Below are 22,482 nucleotides of genomic sequence, written 5' to 3' on the forward strand. Positions count from 1 at the left end.
CGATGACGTCTAGGCGGTGCGCCGGAAGCCTCCTGACTACGGAGAGCAGCGGGGGCTGGGCAGCGCCTTCTCTCCGGGTGCCGGCCGGTTCGCCCGGCGCGGGACGAGCCCCGCGCCGCGGCCCCCTGCGCCGGGCGTGGCTGAGGCGCCCAGTCCCGTCGGAGGGCGACCTCCTGCCGCGGGTGCCCGCAGGTTGTGGTGCGGGACGCGGAAGCGCCGGGAGCCTCTCCTGCTGTGGGAGCGATGGCCGCAGGGGAGCCCCAGCCCGTGCCGGGCTCGGGGGGGCCGCGCGAGCCGTGGCGGCTGCCTGCCGAAGGACGCCCCGCGCCTGGCCGCTACCTGAGGTGAGCGCCGCGGGACTCGGGCGAGCGGCGCCGGCAGCCGTCGGCGGCAGCAGCGGTCCGCGCCGTGGGCTTTGCGTGCGGAGGGATACGGGCGCGGGCTGGCGCGGAGAGCAGCTCGAGCGCGGAGCGCTGAGCGGGGTTGCGGGGCCTCGCAGCGGCCCCTGGTTGCAGGATGCGCCTCCCATATCGAGGGCAACAAACGCCTTTGCTGTATTCGGTTCACCCAGTTTTTATTCGTAGGGAGCCCGTTAGAAATTTTCGTTTGTTTTAAAGAGAACACGTGCCTGTTAGAACAGCAGATATGTTCTCTGCCGTCGGTGCTGAGGAAAGCTGGTAAGTGCTGTCAGCAGTAAAGTTACTGTATGAACTTGTGCCGTGATGGGACCAGCTGCTTTTGTGCATTTCACCCCCAGTGCCTTCTTGTGTTTTATTCAAAAACTGCATGCCATGTGCAGCCTTTTGGTACTACTATGCCGTGTTAAGAGGTGTACTCTAAGGTCTTATTCTATGAAGGTAAAATGTCTGTATAGAAATAAACGTGTTACTCCCACTCACATTTCTCAGTTCTTTGGGTTTGAGAGCTTCTGTGATTTAAATTCAGGCAGTTGTCTACTGGATGGAATTAGATCTTCCAGAGAAAATAAATAATTATGGCTTTTTAACTGTTTGTCTGATGTTTATCTTATTAATTACTTATCCAAGCTTAGTGCAGGAACTTGAGATACCTCAGGATAGTATAAATGCATACAGCTTATATAGTTCAGAAGGTAATATTTCAAACCTTCAATTCCACAGTTATTTCTTTTCATTGGAAGAGTGTTTAGGTCAAAGCGGCACAAATGTGTCAAAACAGATACTAGACCAGTACAATCTACAGTCTTTACATGAGCCAAATAGAAAGGTGGCTAACATATACTTCAAATCAGTTTTCCAGACATCTCTGTATCGTCTTTAAAAAAAACTGCAGTTACCTGCTTTGTGTTTAACATAATTCAGGACAAAGGTATGAATAAGTTCTGTCAGTAACTAGCTTATCACTCTTCTTATGTGCTTTGGTTTCTTCCCTTTATCCGTATAATCCATGAGTAAACTGTAAGACAGTGTTTACTTGCTATAATAGGTTTAAAACTTAAACTAACCATTACCTTACTGGATTCAGAATTTGGAAGTGTTAACCTAGAACAAGAAAGATGTTAACATTCATAATGAATGCTAACATTCACTAGCCGTATACAATTCACTTCTGATATGGGACAAATGATAGTTCAAAGTGCATGCAGATGCTTAGTCCTAACCTAATGAATATTTTAAAATGTGTTTGGTCACTCCAGTTTGTGTGTTAACATGCCATTTGGAATAAATAATAATAAAGATGTGATGCTTACCTTGTTTTCTGAATGGAACTAATACAGTATTTTGATGTATCACAGGTAAATTTTTCCATAACCTTATGGAGAAAAAGGACTTTGAAGCATGGCTTGATAACATTTCTGTTACATTTCTTTCTCTGACGGACTTGCAGAAAAATGAAACTCTGGATCACCTGATTAGCTTGAGTGGAGCAGTCCAGCTCAGGCACCTCTCCAATAATCTAGAGATTCTCCTCAAGAGGGACTTCCTCAAACTTCTTCCATTGGAACTTAGTTTTTATCTGTTAAAATGGCTTGATCCTCAGACCTTACTCACATGTTGCCTCGTCTCTAAGCAGTGGAATAAGGTTATAAGTGCCTGTACAGAGGTGTGGCAGACTGCATGTAAGAATTTGGGTTGGCAAATAGATGACTCTGTTCAGGATCCTCTGCATTGGAAGAAGGTTTACCTAAAGGCTATTTTAAGGATGAAGCAACTGAAGGACCACGAAGCCTTTGAGACATCCTCTTTAATTGGACACAGTGCCAGAGTATATGCACTTTACTATAAAGATGGACTTCTGTGTACAGGTAGGAAGGACAGAAAACTTGGAGCCTTACAATTCTTTGTTTTCTCCCCCTCCTCCCCCATATGATTAATGACAATTTTCTTTTCCTTTACCAGACAGATTATTTTCATAGTGCTAATGCAGTATAAGATGACTCAATTTTTTTTTTCCATTTCTGAAACACCTGGCACACTAATAAACACATTAGTCACTTTAATAGTAAAACAAGGAGAACAATTTCTTTGTTGGTTAAGAAAACCAGTAACAGCAGGTATCACGCTTCAGATTAGTAAGCCCATTTGAGAAGTACAGATAAGTTAATTTTCCTTGTAGAGGATAACTTCCAGTTAAAGGGACCTTGTTTGGGCTATGTGAACACGGCAGTCTCCCAGGATGTGGCAGGAAAAGTCTTCTTCCTTGAAACAAGAGAATTCTCTAATACAGTCTATAAGCACTTTCAGTTCTTAACATAAGTGCTTGTATGAAGACCTGTAAACTAGATTTAACCTTGCTAGCAGTCTGACTTGCACATTGTAATGATAATTTCAGCTTCCTCCCTGAAGACTGCAGACTTCAAGATTTCACTTTGAACTTAAAAATACAGCCAGAACAAATATGAAACCTTAAGTATGAAAGAATAGTAACGAAGTTACAATGAACTGCTGTCAGAGCACGTTCCAAGGATTTCCTAATCACTGAGATGAGAAAGCTACAGAATAAGTTGGGAATACTGGCTAAGTGCTCCCACATTTGTTGGTATGTTAAGATAGTTACTAGAAACCAATGACCAAACTCTAGTCAGTCTTTCACTTGCCTACTCAGCAGGGAACGTAAATACACAGGAAGCAGCATTGTTAAAACTTTCTGAAAAGTGACACACTTTTGTGTGGGAGCACAAAGAGCAGGAGAAACAACAGGTGTAAGAGTTCGAGGTTTTATTCTGCTCTCCAAAGCCACCAATTTGGACTTATTGTTATGAGGGTTGTTTGGTTTGTTTTTTTTTTTAAAAAGCAAAAAAAAAAAAAGCAACAAAACAAACTGGCAGATCATGGATTCATGGTATTCATCTGCTGTTTTTTGGGATTTGGTGGACTCCTTTCCTACCTGAAACAAACTAAAGCTTGCAGTGTAGTCAGTGGCTTTGCAAACCTGGGAGTGATGTATTGTGTAAAACTTCTGTGTGTCTGTTTCAGTAGACACTGTCAATCAGAGGCAGTGCTGGAATCCATGGAAGGTGCTAAAGGGTATGAAGAAACTGGAAAGCCAGACACCTAGGAGCTTAATTAACATGAAAACAGGCTTTGCTGTAGTGCTGAGTCTTAAAACTAGGGCTTATTCCCCATTCAAGCAGCTTGGAAGTACTATTTAAAGAGAATAAATTCAACAAGGAGAAATGCAGAGCCTCGCACCTGAGAAGGAACACCAGTATGTGCTGGGGGCTGGAAAGCAGCTTGGCAGAAAAGGACTCAGGGGTCCTGGTGGACACCAAGTTGAACCTGAGCCACCAACGTGGCTTGCTGCTTAGGAGTAGTGCCAGTAGGTTGAGGGAAGTGCTCCTTCCCCTCCACTCAGCACTGGTGAGGCCACACCTGGAGGACTGTGTCCAGTTCTGGGCTCCTCAGTACAAGACAGACGTGGACACACTAGAGAGTCCAGCGAAGGGTCATGAAGATGATGAAGGGACTGGTGCAGCTCTCATATGAAGAAAGGCTGAGAGAGCCGGGACATTTTATCCTAAAAAAGCAAGGGCTCAGGGAGGATCTTATCAATGTATGTAAATACCTGAAGTGAGGGTGCAAAGAAGATGGAGCCAGGTTCTTTTCAGTGATGAGACAAGAGGCAGCGGACACAAACTGAAACACAAGAGGTTCCCTATAAACCACTTTTTTACTGTGAGAGTGATTGAGCACAGGCTGCCCAGTGGCGCGTCCATCCTTGGATATATTGAAAAGCCATTTGGTCATGGCCCTGGGCAACTGGCTCTGCGTGGCCCAGCTTCAGCAGGGGGGTTGGAAGAGTTGACCTCCAGAGGTCCCTTCCAACCATAACCATTCTGTCATTCCATGAAAATACTGTATTTAAGACAAGCATGGAAAATGAGTATAGGTCTAGAAATATTATTTACTCTTTGCTTCCAACTACCCAGTTTTTTTTACGTTCTAGGATCAGATGACTTGTCTGCAAAACTGTGGGATGTAAGCACAGGTCAGTGCATATATGGTATCCAGACACACACTTGTGCTGCAGTGAAGTTTGATGAACAAAAGCTTGTAACAGGATCTTTTGATAACACCGTAGCCTGCTGGGAATGGAGCTCCGGGGCAAAGACACAGCATTTTAGAGGACATACTGGTGCAGGTATGTTGAACTTTTCAATTTTTAATTTAACCAGTCAAGTAACATACATCATCATCAAACAAATTATAACTTGTTAGCTTTTTGCATGATGGCTTTTTTTTTTTGTCTCTGTCCCAAGTCACCTTGTGGGGTGTCGGGGGGAAGAGGCCGAAACAGATCTAGATCTGTCTGCCCTTGAATAATGCCAAAGCTTAGCCAGATACTGTTTTGCAGTTGCATGGAAATAATACTAAATGCCATGGTTATTCAGTACTTTTGAGTCTACCAAAAAGATGCAAACCCTAGGCAGCAGGGAGCATATGGCAATAGCACATATATCTTTATCTATCTGTATATCCCTAGACTGCAGATGGGTTTATAGCAAAGAGCACAAAAGGACCTGGGAACCTGTATTTGCATTTTCCCTCATAATTAACTTCTCTGTACTCTACTGTAGAATATCCTCATCTAAGTTGTAGATCTGTTCCCCTGTGGGTAATGAGATCTATCAAATGTACAAATTGTGCAGGAATTTACTTACTAGAACTCTTAAAATAGGAACTAACTTAAGTTAGGCTCTGCCATAATTGAACCATAAAGGAACCACTGATGTACATACTCTTAATTTGGACAAAAATCAGTAATTTTGCAATGTAAGCTTAGGAATTCAGACCAACAATTCACATATACAGTTCAAGAACAACAGTTAAAGCTCTAGCAGCATATAAATTTAGAAGCTCTATGACCTAGTTAGTGTCTCACTTACAGATAAACGTGTGCATAAAGACCCTTATTTAGAATCCTCTTTGCTTGTAGTTTTCAGTGTGGATTACAATGATGAACTTGATATTCTGGTCAGTGGCTCTGCAGATTTCACTGTGAAAGTATGGGCCTTATCAACAGGAACGTGCCTGAATACCCTTACCGGCCATACAGAATGGGTCACTAAGGTGGGAATATTGATTTTTAATTAATCTTGCAAAACACTTAATTGCAATATGCTTGTAACATGTTCTAAATGTCTTTTTCCTATTCCTAACCCTGCACCTAGGTGTAGAATCTCAAGAACATCAGAAGATACTGCAAAATAACATTTCATTAGAAACAATACTTAAAGAAGCTATAATTAAACCTTTCACACCATTGAAGATATTTCTGTTCCAAAGCAGCTAGAATAATTGTAGGAATCAGTGTTTGATTCAAAGACTGAATAAAAACAATGGTTCTGAAAGAAAGCTACTTTAAAAATTATGTAGAAAAACTAATGATCTTGATAACCAAAATCTGACCATGAAAAGTGTTCTGAAGTCAAGTATTTTTCCTCTCAGTATAGAACTTGGAAGGTGGGAGGGTGATTCTAGAGAAGTACCTGTGTTCACTTATTAACACAGTAAGTTATCACTAGTAGGAACAAGAAAAGTCTAAACTAGTTTCCCTTCAGTTGCTAAAAGTATTTATATTACTGTATATAAGAGTACAGTATGCAGGTTGTAATTCAAGTAAAAAATGCAAATGAAAGTTTGGTTATTTAACAGCATCAACATAAATCACTACATCGTTCAATTACAGGTAGTTTTGCAGAAGTGCAAAGTCAAATCTCTTATGCATAGTCCTGGGGATTATATTCTTCTAAGTGCAGATAAGTATGAAATTAAGGTATGTACCATATCTCATACATACATAATTTCGGTACCCAGGGAAATAAAATGCTTGAGTGCTTTGCTAAACTTTACAAGTAACAGAAGACTTTCTTTTCTGTTATATTTCCTGCTTGTAAAGTTGAGCACAAGACATGCAGCTCTTTGGAAGCTAACTTTTCGGTGCTTTCCTTCATGTTTATATTTAAATGATAGATCTTCATGAATGGTAATGCAAAAAGTGCTTTCAGTGCATGCCTAACGTGCTAACTTGACAGTGAAGCACTTAATTGCAAGCAAGGACTGTTACTGTTGGGGACTTCTGGGTTGGAGAGTGCTGTAAATAGTTTGTGCTTCGTAACTGAAACACTGTCACATTTCTGTCCAATTGAATGGCTGACCTTTTCAGCATTCTTTAAAGCACCCATTTTCACTGGGATTTTTTAGGCTAGAAACAACAGGTACTGTAACAATACTGTAAGACAGGTCTCTTAGAAAATTGATGTTCCTAACTAAAGGAGATAAATATTTCTGAAAAAACATGCACACATTACCCAGTGCTTAAAGAGAGACTGTGAGGCTTGCTGTTTGTGTAATGATTTATAATGTGAATGCTTTATGGTCTTAAATTGTGTTTTAATTGTAGATTTGGCCTATTGGAAGGGAAATAAACTGCAAGTGCTTAAAAACACTGTCCGTTTCTGAAGATCGCAGTATCTCCCTACAGCCCAGATTGCACTTTGATGGAAAATATATAGTGTGCAGTTCAGCACTAGGATTATACCAATGGGACTTTGCCAGCTATGATATTCTCAGGTAAATCATTCTGTTTAAGACCTAGTCTTCTTTAAATAAATATGAACTAGAACATATGAGTTTTCATAATTTACCTTAGATGGTAAGCCAAAAGAATCTTGATAAAAATTCTGTAGACATCTTACTTTACACATATTGATTGCCAAGTTTAATTCTAATTTATCATCCGTTAATACAAATCATTGCTGTTTTGGTTTCTGGCCACCAGCTAGTCCTCTTTCATATTTTCATTCCATAAGCTGAAGAGATTCAATATAGAGTTAAATCAGAGTGCAGTGCTGTAGCTGTGAATGTGAAACTCTAGTGACTAGAAGTTAATGTTGCCATGGAGACTACTCTACAGAGAACCAGGCGGTCATTTCTGGGGGTCCTTTGATGGGACAAATTAAAAAGACTCTTTTTCCTTAGAGCACTACTGATCTGTCATTCTTGATAATGCTGTGGAGTGATAGTGAAATCTATCAAACTGCAGTAAGGGATCAAACAGGATGGCATTCCGTTTCCATAAAAGGAACAAGGCTGTATCTGTTACAGATGGCGCCATCAAAGGCTGTAACTTATTAAAGAAAAAAATTGCATTTTGGAACTGCCAGCAGACCCTTAATTGAAATTGTCTGAATATTTGTAGAATATCTGTCTATCATAGGAAGATCTACTCCAAAAGAAGTGCTTCTTATAAGTAAAAATAACTGAGTAATTTAACCTCTTAGTTTACCCTCTCATCTTTCAAAAGAGAAAGATATTCTTTTACTGCTGAGAACAGATTTTTCATCTCCAGACATTTTTGTGCCTCAGTTCTGTGCTTTATGTAATGCTATGATCAAATGTTCTGTCAGTTGTGAAAAACTTACCTTCCTCAATTCTGTTCCAAGTTTTATTTATTAAAGCAAAAATATCCTAAATGTTTTGGAGAATTAACAAATACTTCTCTTTCTTTCTAAGATGAAAATCCTTAACTTATGCTAAGCATCAGTAAAACAGCATTCTGTTAAGGAACAATCTTGAATGACTTACGTTATCGTATTATCATTCTGTGTTTTAACAATTTCCAGCTTTTAAGACTGGTCAAAAGAACAGTAAGAGGTTTTACCACTTAATTTGAAGATATTGAGGCATGAAATCCCTGTGAAAATTTACTGTAAAACACAAGTACATTTGTTATTTTTTGTGTATCTGAAAACAAGACTTTTTTTTCTCCTTGTGCTGTGCAGAATCCTTCAAACACTAATCTTTACTTATGTTTCAAAGTGTCTGTCCTGAATGCACAAAGCTAGAGCTGAAACCACAGGCCTGATGGCAGCTAAGTGTTCAGTTGCTTAATTTGAAAAGTTTCCATCCAGTCTTTCTAAATCCTTTCAGAATTATGAGTTTAGACACTTACTTTCTACAGATACATGAGGATTTGTTTTAGCAATGCAGGTTCATGACTATGTCATGACAGAGTTTCTAACAATGTTGTCTTGTCTTCTAGGGTTATCAAACCTCCTGACTTCTCAAATGTGTCCTTGCTGGGCTTTGGAGAGATATTTGCTCTACTGTTTGATAACAGATACCTGTATATAATGGACTTGAGAACAGAAAAACTGATAAGCCGCTGGCCTCTACCAGAATACAGAAAGTCAAAAAGAGGGTCAAGCTTTTTGGCTGGTGAAATGTCTTGGTTAAATGGACTAAATGGCCAAAATGATATGGGCTTGGTTTTCGCCACCAGTATGCCAGACCATAGCATCCATTTGGTGTTATGGAAAGAACACAGCTGAAAAGCTCACATATGCAGAATCTTCAGGAATATATGGACTATCAGCAGTGTGTCCATGAAATGAGACTTTGCATGAACCAAAGTTGCACATCTAATGGTATCATCACGCAATGCACAATCATTTACTTTTATTTGGGCATTTGGGAATAAGTTGTTTTGGATATAATGCAATACAGCATGCTAACAGTATTCACCACAAAATTTTGTCTGTACTCATGTTTAAACATACCTATTTGGATTCCGAAGCATAGCTTGTAACATTTAAACCATTCAAATCCACCATCAAGTCTGAAATGAAGTAGTGCTTGAGCTGACTTCTGACCTATTTTTTTGTTGTTCAAACAAAAGGTGAAGCTACTATTTTAGAACCACAGTCTTTTGTACATGTAAGAGCAAATATTGGTTACAGTGCATAGCTGCTTAACTCAAATAAGAAGACAGCAAACCCTTTCTGTCTTATCCTCTTAAAAATGTTTTTTTCCTTATGATAGCTTTAAATACTTCTTAGCCTTTGAAACAGAAGAATCAAGTGAGTTGATTAGGATCAGATGCTAGGATCAGATGCTAACAATAATAGTTTAAGTTTGGAAATGTCACTATGAACTCTTCTCAGTGAGAATGAGCCAACTTTTCACATCTATCATCTGACAGAGCTTTCCATCACAATTAACCTCAGAGAACCTCTGACAGTAGTCATATTTGCTCATGGTAACTCAGAATGGATTGATCAGTATTTTATAGTCCATATTTCCTATAGTTTGTGTGAGAACATAACTTAGGCCACAGGTAGGTAGAAATAAAATGAATGGGAAGATTATGTTAAATCTCTGCAGCAACAGTCACTCTCTTACATTAAATGATGTCTAGCAGTTATTCGCTTTTTTCAAAAGTTGCAGTTAATATAATCATGCACATCTAGATTTGGAAAGCGAGGGCAAACAAAACTGAGAATGACACATCGGGGGGAATATGGTAATAAAAAGTCTGAAGAAAAGCAAAGGAGTAGAAAAAAGTCTTTTGCTTTGATCATCATAGGAGACCTGATGTACACGAGTTAACTATTGAGTAGGAAATACCTGTCCACATACTTTTGTGGTATTTGGCGTGTAATTAAAAGCTGTATCTATAACATCACATGCTTTAGAAATGCTTTAGGTTGGTTTCCTCCCCTCCGTTACAATAAAATCTCCCCTTAATGTCTTTTTTTTTTTTTAACCCAACTTGAAAACATGAGTTTTCATTAAATTGGCTCATGTCCTTGAAAAGATAAAACTGCCTAGCATGACTTGTTAATATGATTATGTTTTTTTTTTTTAAATACAAATTACACCAATGGAAGGGGAGCTTTCGTATGCACGAATCAGTATTTAAGTGACATGGTAGGAATTGCACAAAGTCACAATGCAGTAGTGTCTCTTGAATACAAGGCTAGAGTCTTAAATACTCAGTTTTCCATTTTTATTCACACAAACTTTATTTGAAAATATGTTTGTAGTCAAGGATTTTATCAATTGGAAGCTAAATTAACAGCTCTCAATTCAAACTGCACTGACTGGGGCACAAATTATGATCTCTTAGAGCTTTTGTTGTCTCACTCAAAAAATAAAGAAAACATGAAACAAAGCTTTCAATGACTTGTCTTGAACCCCAGTTACCATTCTTAATGTGGGAGTAACTAAACTGTGTATGATGTGTGCAGTAACTCAACTTACTTTAAAGGAGCCACATGATGGCTATAAAACATTGCATTAGCTTTGCAGAAGAGTACTTCACAGCAGGAGTTTAGACAGGAACATGCCAGAAGCATCCTTGTACCCAAATCAGTGAAATATTGAGTGAATATTTGGACTGTAAGATGAGCACAAAATGGGCTGGCCTGCCAAGCTGAAAGGGTGGTCATCAGTGATAAAGAATCTAAGTGGTAACCAGTTAACTGGCTGGAATTTATTAACTACTTTATTAGTGACCATTATGATGCAGAGTCCACTCTCAGCAAGTTTCCAACAGTACTAATCTGGAGGGGAGGGGGAAGCAGTCAATATGCAAGAGAAGAGGGAATGGTATTCTGAGAGTCCGCAACAAACCGGACAAGTGGGCTGACAGAAGGCACATGAAGTTTACCCAAAGCAAATGCACCATCCTGCACCTGAGGCACAATCACCTTAAACAAGCAGTCTGTGAGCCAACTAGACAGAAAGCAGCTTCCCAGGAAAGGATCTGGCAATGCTGCTGCACAGCACATTGAAGGGGATTCAGCAATATGCCCTTGTACCAAAGGCCAACTGTATGCTGAGCTGTACTAACAAGTACACAGCTAGGAGTTCGAGGGAAGGGATTATTCACCTCTGTTCTGTGCTTGAGGCCAGCCATGTCTGAATTGAATGTTCAATTCCCCAGTACTACATAGACAGAGACACTGGAGCAAGCCATGTGAGAGGCCACAGAGATGGACAGGGAGACAGAGCACAAGATAGTTGAGAAACTGAGAGCTGAGTTCAGCCTTCTAGCGTGAACGGTGAGGAAGGGAAGGTGGCAGCGGGCATGAAGTGGGGAGGCACTGCTGCTGTCTCCAGCTACCTAGTAAGAAGGTACAGAGAAGACAAAGTCAGATTAGTTTCAGCATCGTGCAGCAGGACAAGGGCCAATGGTCACAAATTGCAACTAGCTCTTCTCCACTGTGAAGGCAGTTTAAGACTCAAACAGGGTGCCCAGAAAGACTGTGTGTCCAGCTTACCTAGCCCAAGTCCTGAGCAAACCATGCTACCTTACCCTGCTTTGAGGGCGCAGTTGGACTTCCAGATGCCCCTTCTGAACTACATGGAGTCTAAAATTCTAAATGGACCTCTTGCCAAGCAAGATGGGCCCGCCACTAGAGCAGGCACCTTTGATATTAATAGAGCTGCCAGAGTTTGTTGATACAGACTTTGGGAGATGTTGCTGCCACTGTGAAGAAAATACTACAGTTTGTTAAAAGAGGTGAAGTGGGATTTGGAAAGGGATTTTGCCACAAGTATTGAACAAGTCGCAGAAAATTATAAACAAATTAAAAATTCTAAATTCTCCTTTTCTGCATTGTACCAGAGTATGCAAGCAGAAAAGCACAATGAGAAGCATCCAATACACACTACACTGCTCTTCTACCCTTTTAGATTAATAAATGAAGTTTTAGCCTGTTATATAGCAGCTGATGATTATTATAAACACAATTAGCAGTTATTTACAGACTATGTCTTGAAGACTTCCAAGTAAAAGTTCCACCTGGGCATACACTAGCTAATGATATTAATCCCCTAGTGACAGAGCTCCTTAAGGGCATAGGTATGTGCCACCACAAAACAGATGGAAGGAATGAAAACATGACACTGGTACAGAAATTTAAAGAAACACACCTGCTTTCACACACACACTTCTCTGTGTCACACACCAAAGTCAGACCATCACTGCCCCAGACATCCATTTACAGGAAGGTTCTAATACACTGCCACATCAGTACAATGTACGTAACTCTGGGGCTTAGCAAACAGAAAAAAATGCAACTGAACTTGTGAAACTACAGTAAGCAATGTTTTTGTTTGCTTTGCTTTCCATCTGACCCTTTGGCAGAAGTTAATAACTACATGGCAATATTTTTAGACAGAGGTTGGAAGAGATGCAGCTTCTGCACCCTTACACCTACATAAAGGAGCAACACAATCCAACTTACCCACCACAGACAGGACTAAAACCCACCTGATGTCTAATTTCCATGAATGAAGAAACAGTTTGTTATGAGGCTTCAAGGTCCCAGAGAAAACAAACAAACAAATCGTTATGTATCATAAGTAGTTGTTCGTCCATCCATCTTTCCACCTGGAAATAGCCTTCTTTTCAGTTCACAACAGTCTCTTTTTCTTCAACATCAATCTGTATCCCTTACCTCTGTTTTAAAGCTTTCCAACATGACTCACCACTTACCGCTTAAGTAATTAACAGCTGTGGGTAACAGAAGAGAGATCATCCTTCTTCTTAAACTTACGTGTCTCAAAACTCCAATTGAATAAAACTCCAACAGCTATGTTTAGTGTTATAATACATCTAATAAACAGTATTTCCAAGAATGTAAGGGGTTCATTTTTTTTTACAACTGAAACTGATATATTTCGATCAATTATTTTCATAATGCATTTGTTTACCGTTTACTTGACTTGGTACATACAAATTTCATACCCAGTGACATACAAATTGCAAGAATTGACCAACATTACCTTTAATACTAATGACTGTGGTTGTATTCTTTGTGCATAAGCTGAAAACAGTGTAGAGCCTTTTGCATCATTGGAATCAGTTGAGAAACACCAACTTTTTTTTTTTTTTAATTGAAAACAAACTCATTTTACATTTTCCAAAAGAGGCAATACTATCTGCATTGATCCTTGGTATCATTAAATGACTCATGGCTCTGCTACAAATTCCCACTTCCCTTAAGAATAAATACCTCTAACAAGTGACAGCTACAGCTGGTGTGTTTTCTTATCCTGCTTCTGTGATTATAAGGAGTTACAGTGTTAATGCCAATGCAGCTCTTCATCTGGGAGATGCTGTCCCAAGCCATCTTTTAATAGGCACCACTAAGCACAGCTGTATTTTTTTTATCCACTAAGTACTTCAGAGATAGAAATAACCACAAATCAATTAATTCCTTCTCCAGGTAGTTTACAGGTTCATTGTACTAGCTAAAACATATGTAAAGATGGGAAAAGAAAATGAGAGAAAGCTGGAAATTGGTACTTTAACTTTCCAATTTCTACATGGTCACTCCCTAGGCCTTGAATAACGCCCTTCCATAGTTACAGGCATGCAAAAGAGCTATTTTCTCACTGTGCCTCAGCTCTTACACCTTACAAAGTTGCAGCAGAGACTTTACCTGAGGAATCCAATTCTTAACCAGCAGTCAATCACTGTGGACTCTTACAAGATACCACGTCTCAGTTCACCAGTCAAATGCATTTACCTTTGTACAGTATGTAAAAGGGCTGTTCTCATAAATCTCTAAAATGAAAAATTCATGTGGAAGTGATTTTAATAGGATCTCTAGATGATATCGCCTGCCTCCCCACGACACAGGTAGCTCTCCACTTCCCCTCCTTAGAACCAGGGTTTCACTTCTGAGCTTACAGTACAGTTTGATATAGCACCTTGTTAACATTCATGATTAACGATGAGTTATATCTCCACAGTGTTGTATCCCTAATGAGAGATTTTCTGGGAAGGTCTCCTTGAAGGGGCACCCGACAGTGATAAATTAGGGCAACATCCATGGGAACATTCACACTGTTCCCATAAGCACGTAGGACAGAGTGGACTGAAGTCTGAATCACCTTTCGTGGATCAATTATCATTTTCCTGGGATTGATTACATCTTTCCTGTCAGGCTCTCTGTGAACATGATGTAATATATTAACACCTGGCACAGCATTCCATAATGAAATGTTGAACATGTGAGTAGATACGGTGTTTGGGAAGATATGGTTCTCAAAGAGGAAAACGCCAGTCCCTGGATTTTGCTTCTGAAGACTGCTCATCATTGTTTTCCAGTCAGGGTGCTTAAGGGGAAGAATTATTTCATCAGCATCATTAAGAACCACAAACTTGCTCCTCTGCATGTTACGGTATATACAGTCATTCAGAGCTGTGATTTGTCCATAGTAGCCAATGTGTGTTCCATCTTGCACGAAGTGCCATTTAGAGGAAACCTTGAGGTATGAGTTTATTGGCCAGGGAATTACCTCTACAGTTCCTTCTTCCATATAAAACTGCAAGACTTTCTCCATCAGATGGCTGCAGTTGTTCTTATAGATCACCACTTTCTGTACCCCAAGAATCTTGTACATTTCCATACTCTGTATAAATTGCAAGATGTTGTTGTAATTCCCAAACATGGCAGAAATGCATACAGTGAAGTCAACAGAAAAGGTCTCAGCCTTCCGGTTTTTAATTTCAAACCTTGGCAGCTGGTCAATATTTCCACGTGGAGACTCGTGAATTGATACATGTGTTGGATCGCAGTTTTCAGGTTCCAAACAAACTATATCTGTTGCACCGTAAGGGAATCCAAATCTATCTGAGTGAACATCAATTTTTGCTTTTGATACATATATCTTTCCATTGGGCTGACAGCAGAACCAGCAATATAGCTGTTTTACATCTTCATTATGAACAATCCCAATCACACGAGTGACTTTGCTTTCTCTGTCATCAAAGTATGGGGATATAATAAAAGTTCTGTTGTCTTTTAATGGTGTTATTGTGCGATTGGCAATTTTCCCTCTACATATGCTACCTTCTTGAATTATTTTTGGCAGGTGAGAAAGTCTCTGTTGCCTAAGATAAGAAAGTGTGACAACTGAACTTAGAGTAAGAATGCACACAGCAGCAGCAAAGTAAGATTTTTTCCCACCATACATTTTGAGTGTATCTAAATGGGGATGCATATTTCTTTGTCCTCGCACTTTATGCTGCCGCATCTGCAGAAAAGAAAATATGTAGTATGAGATAATATTGACTCAAGAATTTCACAATGAAGATGAGGGGTAAATGTCTATCACTGTGCACTGACTTAATCAGAGACTGTGCTTTTATGAAAAATCAGTCATCACAGAGCACACCTTTAATAGGATAGATGATACTGTTATGTGACACAATGCCTCTATGTATCAGATGTGTCTAACACTGCCTGTACATGGAGGGTTCTGTGAGAGAATACAATAGAGGTCTATATACAGGAGAACAAGGCGACTAATTATTTTCCATAATCCAAATTGTAGAACATCAAATTAAATAATTAGGTAGTAAATTTTAAAGCAAAACAAAAGCTTTTTTTTTCCCCCCTATACAGTTTATATGTAAATTATACAGGAAAAAAATCCTCAAGCAGACTTTGCACACGCAAGTTAGAGACAGATATATAAATTACATGTATACAGAATTAAATTTCATAAAAAAACATGGCAATTGGGGATTGCACATGATGGTCCAGATACGATCTCCAATATATAAATTCCCTAACTTGGACTTCATCACAGATGAGACCGTACATACAGAGGAAGGTCAATTCATACAATTCAGCAGATGACAGGTGAAATCCATGAGAGTATAAAATTTATTCTCATTTATCAGCTCTGCCCTACTGTACAAGGCAGGGTTTACAGGGAAGGTTGCCTCATATGATGCTTGCTAGTGATCTGCGCCTCCTCAGAGTGCATTTATGCTGGCTTAGCTCCTGGCATGGCTTGGGGGGCCAGGTCTCAAACTCTTGCTGCTACAGGAACAGACAAGCATCCCTGAGTACCTGGATGACCACAGTCTTTAGCAACACTCATGTGCTAGTGAGTGTTGATGCCTGACAGGGAGCTCATGGCACTCTCAAGCAGTAATTTCTGCAAGTGGAGCTCAGGTTAAAATTTCGTCTACAAATTCATCTTTAGGCATCCAGATACGATCCATAAACAGTAAGGTGATAGCAAGTCTCCTCAAAGGCCTGCTTCTACCACAGAGATTCTTGGAAGACAGTGCCCCAGATTAATCAAATTAATGTTAGAGCAGAAAACTGGACTGGTAGAAGAGAACATCCCCACCTGCCAGCAAGAAGTGTGGGGTAAAATGCCAAGATGGAATAAACTGATTCTATTGCACAAGATTAAGAAAATGTTTCTAGAAGGCAGGTTATTGCTGCGTAAAGCCAGCTGCTGAGAAAAAAATATCGTACTATTCTAGGTATATATTTTACATTATATTCAAATTATATTTTTTATATATATACACACACAGGTAGCAATATCATAAGTGTGGCAGATACTGTAAGAGTCTCATATTTCTTCTCCTTTCATTTACTTCTCAAGACTCTTAATAAAATCACTTGCTTAAGAGCTTAGTAATCTAAGTATCTTCAGAAAGTATGCATCTAACAGTATTTTTTCCAAAGCATATTATAGAATCATCGAATGGTTTCGCTTGGAAGGGACCTTCAAAGCGCATCCAGCCCAAACCCCCTGCAAGGAGCAGGGACATCCCCAACCAGATCAGGTTGCTCAGAGCCCCGGCCAACCTGGCCTTCAATGTTTCCAGGGATGGGCCATCCACCACCTCCTTGGGCAACCTGGGCCAGTGTTCCACTACCCTCGGTGTGAAAAATTTCTTCCTTATGTCCAGTCTGAATCTGCCTTCTTCTAGTTTAAAACCATGAGCCCTTGTCCTGTCACAACAGGCCCTGCGGAAGAGTTTCTCTCCATCTTTCCTATCAGCCCCCTTGAGGCACTGGGAGGCTGCTCTCAGGTCTCCCCGGAGCCTCCTCTTCTCCAGGCTGAACACCCCCAGCTCTCCCAGCCTGGGCTCACAGGAGAGCTGCTCCAGCCCTCTGATCATCTTCTGGCCTCCTCTGGACTCACTCCAACAGGTCCACGTTGTTCTTATGCTGGAGGCTGCAGAGCTGGATGCAGTACTCAATCTATTCTAAAATAATAATTAAACCTAATATTAAATTTTTTTTCTGCATTTCACACATTGCGTAAAGCTATTTTGAGAGCCTCTATCTTGATATTGTTTTGTGACAGAACAGAAAAACTAGCATTTTCAAAGAAAAGAACCAAAGATACAAAACTAGAAAGAACCTAAATTCATAGTTTTCATCCAGATATCATACTCAGCAGCTTCATAAAGCTTGGAAGTGCCCAAATCCAGCAGCAACTTCACTGCTTGGCTTGAAAAATTCCCCTAGGGAATTGTGCTTAAACACAGTACTTCCCAACCAGTAAAATCTAGCTTCTGAATACAGCAACCTAGCTTCTGAGTCTCAGCTGAGTTTAGGCAAAAGATAATTGCCTGTGCCTTCAGAATGCACAATATTTTCACAATTGCTCTTTCCTGAAAAGGCAAAGGAAGGAGAACTATGGTCACAACATAGCCCTTAAAATGCCCCGTTTGCCAAGGCTGGTATGATCTGTAGCAGCCTCTCCTAGCTACCAGAAATGGCAGACCAGAACAGCCACAGGGCACCGCAAGTCGCACCAGGCCCGAAGCAGAACAGCAGCGGCAGCCAGCACGGACTCATCCGTCTCTGAAACGAAGAGCCCGTCCCCCCGAAGTCCTTACAACTTAGAGCGGAACGGCAAATACATCGTAAGAGTCTGCTACTGTCATACAAATTTCTGTTGGAGATTTGTGACTGAGTATAACTCAAATTTGGTAAGTCTTTTTATTAAACACTCTAAAGTCAGAGAAAAGTTTCCCCTGAGCGTTCTTATTCCCAGGTTGTTATATATTTTAGCACTTGTACAATGCAGAATAGGTCACATGTAACATGTTGAATTTATGACCTAAAATATTGTTCACTTAAGAATAGTTTTAATAAAGAAATATTAAAACATGTCAACATTAAATAATACAGTTAATTACCTGTTATTTGTTCTGCTTTTGCTAACTATAAATAATGAACAATTTAAAAATATATATCTTTTCAACTGTGTTTGAACAGTGAACATCTCACAAGAAAAAGTACCTTTTAAAGCAGATAGCTGAGTGAAGTTCTGTCCAGTCCTCCATTTATTTTGCCAAGGTATAATCTAGAAATTGTTTATTCTAACCAGATAAAAACTTAAATATTTTAAGATAAATTGCAAGAATTGTTCAATACAGAGCATCACGGAGGAAAAAATGCTGGTACAATACCTAAGACACTTGCCGACACATTTTATTTCAGATGGCTGGTGTTCTTTAATGTCAGTAACAGCAGCCACACCTACCAGAAAAACAAGTTTTCCTTCTCTTGAGCAAAGCATACAGTTGCCTCCCAATAACTTAATTTAAATTACAAACTTGAGTGTGGAGTTGTTGACGCAAATCAAACCTAGGTGCTGGGGTAATTTTTTTTTAAGGCTACTTAAGTTTCCTTCTGGAAATTAATCCTGCATGTTGATATATCTGCAGTTCACATACATACTTAGAGAACTGGAAAAATATATACATATTTGTATTTCTCGGGCAATCATTTTTTTAGTAACATACTATAAGCCTAATTAAAATAGGTAAATACAAATTCTGATCAGGAACTGTGAGAGAGATCTGAACCAACAGCAGGTTCCAGAAGCACAGAAAGAAAGCAAAATCTAGAACTCAAGACACACCAGAACACAGAATCTTAACAAAAAGAAATATGTAATTATTTAAGGAGTGAAATTTATGGTTTTCCCAACACGTGACTCACGGATTCGGATCCCCTGAAGTTAACAGCACAGACAGGTAATCAGAAAATATATGAAGTCAGACTAATTAGGAACATTACATTTATATTTCCTCACTTCAGGGGATATTTGGCAAATTTTAACTTAAAGAATATTCTTCTAGCATATTTAAAAGGGATTATTTTATAATAACAATAATACCAACACTAATTCATTCTGGGTTTTGTGTTTCTTAATTCCATTTACTATTCAAGTAGAATAGGATACAAATTATGCATATATGCTTTAATACTAAATTTAGCTAATGGTATCATTGGCTACTTTGCATCCGTTTGTTCTTTTTCAGTATCACACTTAATAGTAAAGAACCTTTCTTCCTCCCTATTGTCCTTACGGACTGCAGTTCACCTCCTAGCTTCCTACTCACTACTTTTTCATTAAACCAGACAGGCTGTTCTAATACCATCTCCTAAGAAACACTCTTCCTTGACCAGCTGCTTCTGTGCAGTTGTCCTAGTTTCAATTTATCTCTATCACAGGAGAACAGAAATCTCTGTTCCTTGTCCATTTGTACATGACAGTGCTAAGCCCTCATCATTGTTGGAAACTTGCTAGGATTATATTTTTTGCAGATGCATCACATTGCACAGATACGTCTGAGCTTGTCACCAGCCGAAGATTAATACATCTACCCAGTCCTTCAGCCAAATGCAGTTACACAATGTGTTTTCTTCTGCAGCAAGGTCATAATGAAGGGCTCTCGTTCCAGTTAAAAGCACAGAATGGTTTGGGTTGGAGAAGACCTTTAAAGATCATCTAGTCCAATCCCCCTTCTGTGGGCAGGGATATCTTTCATTGGATCAGGTTGCTCAAATTAATCACGTTTCTCCTTATTTCTTTTGCCACCATCCTCTAACATCTACTCTAAAAACTTGGATGTTACCAAGATGGCACTTACAAACTTGTGTATACTTAAATAATATTCTTTTTTCCCCTTCCTAAACTGAGGAACTGCTCATGCTTTCTTCTGCCACACTGTACCACTATACTCATGACACATTTATTAAATACTCATTATAGGTTCTTCAATAGCTTGTCTGTCTTCTTAGAATTCTGGAATGGAAATTATTCAGTATCACCTTCCAACTGGAATGTTGTTTTTACCTTTGCAGTACAACTTCTATTTTCAGACCGCCCATTCCATCATCTTTCTTTAACACTTCATATTAGCATTGTCCTTACTAAAAGGTGAAACAAAGTGCTAATTTAGTTCAAGAGCCATTCCTAAATCATTATTAATCTCCCCTACAAGTTCTCTGCATTGCGGCCTTCCTTTGTAATTTTTCTTTGCATTGAGACAGCTGAATAGCTTTTATGCTGCTTGTTTTAGTACCTTCACAATGTCTACACTGAATTTAAATTTTGGTAACTCTCAGTTTATTCCTTTATCTCCCGATCTACGGTGAGGGTAGGGGGCAATTAATGAGGTGACTGCAAAGTTTCAGTTGCTAATATGCAGTATTAGATTCAGCAGTACAGGAACAATAAACAGCCTAATCCTTGGTTTATCCAGGAGCTAACTAAAAAGCCACCACTAGCAAATAGCCTTATTAATTCATCATTTTTTTAAAAGTTATTCTCTATCATCTGCTTTATGGTTCTTGTCAAAAGTAACAACACAAACCACTGGTGGTTAAATAAAAATTCCAAAGACTAACAATCATTTACCAACTTTATCTAGATTATCTGTTGCTAATCTTTTGACAGTTTATCTTTTTCAGAAAGGCTCTTTGAAACACCAGTGTCCCTCCTCTCCTATACGATTCAAAGTCAGAAGCAGACTTTGTCTGAAGGCTTAAACTGAGGGCAGTATTATTCCACTATTCATAAAATATTGCTCTAAAAAAATTAAGCTGGCCATTTCTATTCTAAATACAAAGAAGGTAAGCCAGACCAACATACAGTGTTGCCATATACTTAATTTGTGCCATCAGAACTGACAAACTACACATTTCCCTATAGGCTCCTAAACTTGTTACAATCTGCTGTACATCCCTAAGGCAAATTTCTCCTATTGTAAACAATTATACTTTTTGTGTCTTTTGAAAAGAAACAGATAATGCAAAATAAAAATTGTATTACAACATTTAAAGGATTGTTATTTCAACTTTTTGTCTTTCACACTGTACTTGTTTTAGCTGGGACAGAGTCAATTTTGTTCATAGTTGCTCATCGGGTGCTGTGTTTTGGATCTGAGACCAAAACAGTGTTTAAAACACACTGATGTTTTAGCTATCATTGAGCAGTGCTCACACAGCATCACGGCTGCCTCTGTTCCTTGTGCTGCTCCCCATCCCAGGAGTAGGGCGGCACAAGAAGTTTGCAGGGGACACAACCAGGACTGCCTAACCAAACTGACCAAAGGCCTGTCCCACACCATACAATTCCCATCAATAAAAGCTCATCAATAAAAGCTGGGGGGAGGAGGAAGGGGGAAACACGCAGCATTATGCCATTTGCCTACTCAAGCCACTGTTACAGGTGATGAAGCCCTGCTCTCCTGGAAACGGCTAAAAACCTGCCTGCTGATGGCAAGTAGTGAGTAAAAATCTTACTTTGCTTTGCCTGTGCACACAGCTTTGCTACAGCTCTTAAACTGGCTCAACCCACGAGTCTTCTCACTTTTGCCCTTCTGCTTCTGTCCCACATCCCCCGGCGTGGTGGCGTGGAGTGAGCGAGTGGCTGCCTGGGACTTACCTGCCTATCAGGGTTAACCCACAACAGACACTGAAACCACTCTTTTGAGGAGTTATGCATTCTTTAAATTTAAAATTAAACTCCAAGCTTGGAATGTATTCAGACGGAGACTTCAAAACACTAGGTTGTACAATTAATATATACCTTTAGCTTTAGCTTACCGTTAAGCAGTTAGCACCAGTATGGAAGAATAATGGTACAGCTGACCACCATCGTATTCGCTGATTCTTGAGTGGAAATAAAATCCCGAGCCTCTTCTGCGAGTGATGCCCATTACAGGACCGCGAGCAGGAGCCGCAGCCCAGCACCCTCCTTGCTCCCAGCCCAGACGAGCACACCGACGACCGCGCGCCCGCCTCCCTGCTCCTCCTGCTCCTCCGGCCCCCGGGTTCGCCCTTCCCGGGCGGGACTGGGGGCACCGACGCTTCCGCTGCCAGAGCCTCAACAGCGGCGCGGCGGGAAGGCGGGCTGGCGCCGCTGGAGCCCTCGCCCCACCTCCGCGGCCCCGAAACCAGCAGCCGCAAGAGTCACCCCCACCTGCGCCGGGCACGCGCTGCCGCTGCGGCCCGGGGAAAGGCGGGAACGCTCGATCCTGTCACCTGCCATCGGCGACGGCGGAGGGCGGGAGAGCCCCTGCCGGCCCCTGCCCTATCCGTGCGTCCGGAAAGGCTCCCCCCGCCCCCGAGCTGGTCCGGGTGGA

General features: G+C 40.3%; 2 protein-coding genes across 5 annotated transcripts; one reads left to right on the plus strand and one right to left on the minus strand.

Annotated features, from left to right (window-relative positions):
- Positions 1-88: 88 nt before the first annotated feature.
- FBXW2 (F-box and WD repeat domain containing 2) lies at positions 89-9,125 on the plus strand. 4 transcript variants are annotated; one of them, XM_086763629.1, is made up of 8 exons: positions 89-344; positions 585-677; positions 1,775-2,284; positions 4,426-4,620; positions 5,416-5,549; positions 6,169-6,255; positions 6,883-7,052; positions 8,524-9,125. In XM_086763629.1, the coding sequence occupies exons 3-8, from the start codon at positions 1,795-1,797 to the stop codon at positions 8,810-8,812; spliced, it is 1,365 nt and encodes a 454-aa protein (XP_086619755.1). In that variant the 5' UTR covers positions 89-344; positions 585-677; positions 1,775-1,794; the 3' UTR covers positions 8,813-9,125. The 4 variants fall into 4 exon arrangements, with proteins under 4 accessions (XP_086619755.1, XP_086619756.1, XP_086619753.1 ...); XM_086763630.1 differs by having other exon boundaries at positions 618-677; XM_086763627.1 differs by lacking the exon at positions 585-677.
- A 1,620-nt stretch (positions 9,126-10,745) lies between these two features.
- On the minus strand, positions 10,746-17,046 carry LOC147598207 (uncharacterized). Its single transcript, XM_086763632.1, has one exon. The coding sequence runs from the start codon at positions 15,312-15,314 to the stop codon at positions 13,962-13,964; it is 1,353 nt and encodes a 450-aa protein (XP_086619758.1). The 5' UTR covers positions 15,315-17,046; the 3' UTR covers positions 10,746-13,961.
- Positions 17,047-22,482: the final 5,436 nt, after the last annotated feature.

The sequence above is a fragment of the Chlamydotis macqueenii genome, chromosome 20 (genome assembly GCF_036417535.1).
Source record: "Chlamydotis macqueenii isolate bChlMac1 chromosome 20, bChlMac1.mat, whole genome shotgun sequence".
NCBI lineage: Eukaryota > Metazoa > Chordata > Aves > Otidiformes > Otididae > Chlamydotis > Chlamydotis macqueenii.